This window comes from Sinocyclocheilus grahami, unplaced genomic scaffold (assembly GCF_001515645.1).
Source record: "Sinocyclocheilus grahami isolate Dianchi unplaced genomic scaffold, SAMN03320097.WGS_v1.1 scaffold1515.1, whole genome shotgun sequence".
In the NCBI taxonomy this organism is placed as follows: Eukaryota; Metazoa; Chordata; class Actinopteri; order Cypriniformes; family Cyprinidae; genus Sinocyclocheilus; species Sinocyclocheilus grahami.
This window is the reverse complement of record NW_015506694.1, coordinates 145,099-147,562: the sequence shown is the minus strand read 5'-3', so window position 1 is coordinate 147,562 and position 2,464 is coordinate 145,099. Positions and strand designations below refer to the sequence as shown.

Here is a 2,464-nt window from a genome sequence, read left to right as displayed (position 1 = left end):
GGCAGTCAGAACAAAGTGTGCGTGTAATTGGAAGAGCATTGTTTACACAGAAGCATGCAGCGCTAGTTGTTTTAATTAGCGCTTTCAAAGAAAAAAGTACCCTGTAAGAGCACCCTGAAGATATGAAAGCAGCACATTGTTTTTCCGTATTCGTCCTGCTTAACTAATCCATCTGTTGTTTTTTTAGTATGATAGATTTACATTTTTTCAATTTTAAACCTGTTTTGAATTTTTAAACCTGGTGGGAATGTTGTCTGGTGAACATATGGGCCACATACTGTATATTTTTGCTTCAGCGTTAAACTGGTTTCTGTTGAGATGGTGACAATATGGATGTTTTCGCTCCACAGATCCAGCCAGGAGAGGCCTTCACTGTGTACCACACCAGCCCGACGCTCTCCAGCTTATGCAAACCAGTGGTGCTTTGGACCCAACAGGACGTGTGTAAGTGGCTGAAGAAACACTGTCCCCACAACTACCTGACCTACGTGGAGGCCTTCTCTCACCACGCCATCACAGGTACAGCACAGCTCTCTCTATCACTCAGCACACTGGAGATACAGAGACAGGGAATTTCAGAACTGTGTTTTCCAGGCTTTGAAATGTCAATGAAACTGGTCTAGAGAGTAAAGCTTCATGCCTAATTCAAAGTCATGCCTAATTTGTGAAGGAGTCATTCTCTTGAGACAATTTTTTCCTTCAAATGGTCGAGCCAGTTTAAAATCTGCCTGAATGATTCATTAGTGAATCAAAATCAGTGTTATTTTATTATCATTGATACATGTATATTAATTTAGGTTCAGTACCATTGAATTTTAGTATCACTGAGATACTATTACAGTTTTTGTTGATATTTTGAATTAGATTTCATTTTTATATTTTCTGCTTTCATGTTAATTTTAGTTAATTTGATTAATTTTGGTGTGTGTTTTGTCATTTTTATTCTTTATATGTCTATATTATTGTTATAAGTTATTATAGTGCATTAAGTTAAACTAAAAGAAAATGAGAAATTATACCTTGGCAACTAGCTGTGATAAAATAAGTTTGTTTTAAGTTTAATATATTTTCTTTTATTTCACATAGAGTTATTATATAGATGACTTAAACTAAAATCATAAAAAGCATGTTTAATTTGAAATTAAATCAAATGTTTTTTTAAAAATTAAAAATTATTTTATTTAAGCTAGATTCCAGGGCAACATTTCTCAACTTGATGCACTAAAATAACTAAAACTGAAATCAAAATTAAAGCAGAAAATAATTCAAAATATTAACTATAATATAACTAGAAAACAACTATAATAGTATCTCAGTTATACTAAAATAACAATGATTTCAGTTAACCTTTATTTTAAGTATTGAAAATGTGTGATTTTTATGGTTTTAGTTTTATATGAACCAAAATGATTTTTAAATGTGATTATGCAGTAATTCTTTTATAAAGCATTAGGATAATCATAGCTCCGCTAAGCCTTACTGTGGTCTGTCAGAGGAACAGCTTTGGCATCCTCTAACTAACACACTCTCATCCAACTCCCAGAGCTGTGTGCTCTGAGTTCTCTCACTAATGGACAATTGTACACCGTAATGTTGAGCCATTTGTCACATCACAGTCATTTCCACAAGGCCTCGCCATCTAGGGGTCACCGGAGCGGCGCTTCCAAGTAATAAAATCATGTTGAAGAGGAGCTGAGACTAAATGGATTTAGTAAAGGTGGACATTCAGCTTTTGTTATTTGTGGGATTTGTAATATTTGGCAGACAGAGGATGGCAATGTTATGAGTAGAGCGTTTGAATCACAGATGCCCCATTCAATGTCATATGAGTGCCAAGCTCATATGAGTCATGTGACATCTATTAGCCAGTCAGGGAAGAGTTGTGCCTTAGGAGAGGTGTGATGGCTGGATGGTTTGTATTAAGCTCAATGACATATGTCCATGAAAAAGACAATATCTAGTTTAAAACACTTGTGGTACATTAGAAATGTGTTGGTTTTATATGGTCTTGAAATACTTTTATTCCATTTTCAAGAAAGGTTCAATTTAAAACTCACGTAGTGTAACTGTCAATTAAAAAGCAACAGGGTATTATCTTTTTTTATTTGAACGCTTGAGTGAACACATAAGATTGGAGGGAATTCAGATAGCTAGTAGAGCCTTGGATCATCAACACAAGGAAGGGTTGTAAAAAGATTAGTGATATTTATTAACAATTGATATGCAAGAGCAAATACATCAGCTAGTAATGATACCAATAAATGAACATGCAGTGCTAAAAGATAATAGACGACTAAACAAGAAGGAAGATACTGAATAAAATGGTAGAAACAAATAAATGGAGTGAACACAGAATGAATAAATTCAATGCTGTTGAGCTGAATGTAGCAATAGAAGAGAATTCTATGTTAAAGCTTCTTATGGAAAACCACTTAATGGCTCTGGTAAATTTGACGATAAATAA

The 2,464-nt window shown here is 34.2% G+C and overlaps 1 protein-coding gene across 1 annotated transcript in view; it reads left to right on the top strand.

Moving 5' to 3' along the window:
• The first annotated feature begins 329 nt into the window (after positions 1 to 329).
• The window catches only part of samd10b (sterile alpha motif domain containing 10b), an 18,964-nt gene continuing 16,829 nt past the window's right edge, over positions 330 to 2,464 (top strand). The window contains exon 1 of the mRNA XM_016257147.1: positions 330 to 519. Coding sequence (XP_016112633.1) covers positions 330 to 519 — 190 coding nt within the window. The remainder of the gene's footprint in view (positions 520 to 2,464) is intronic.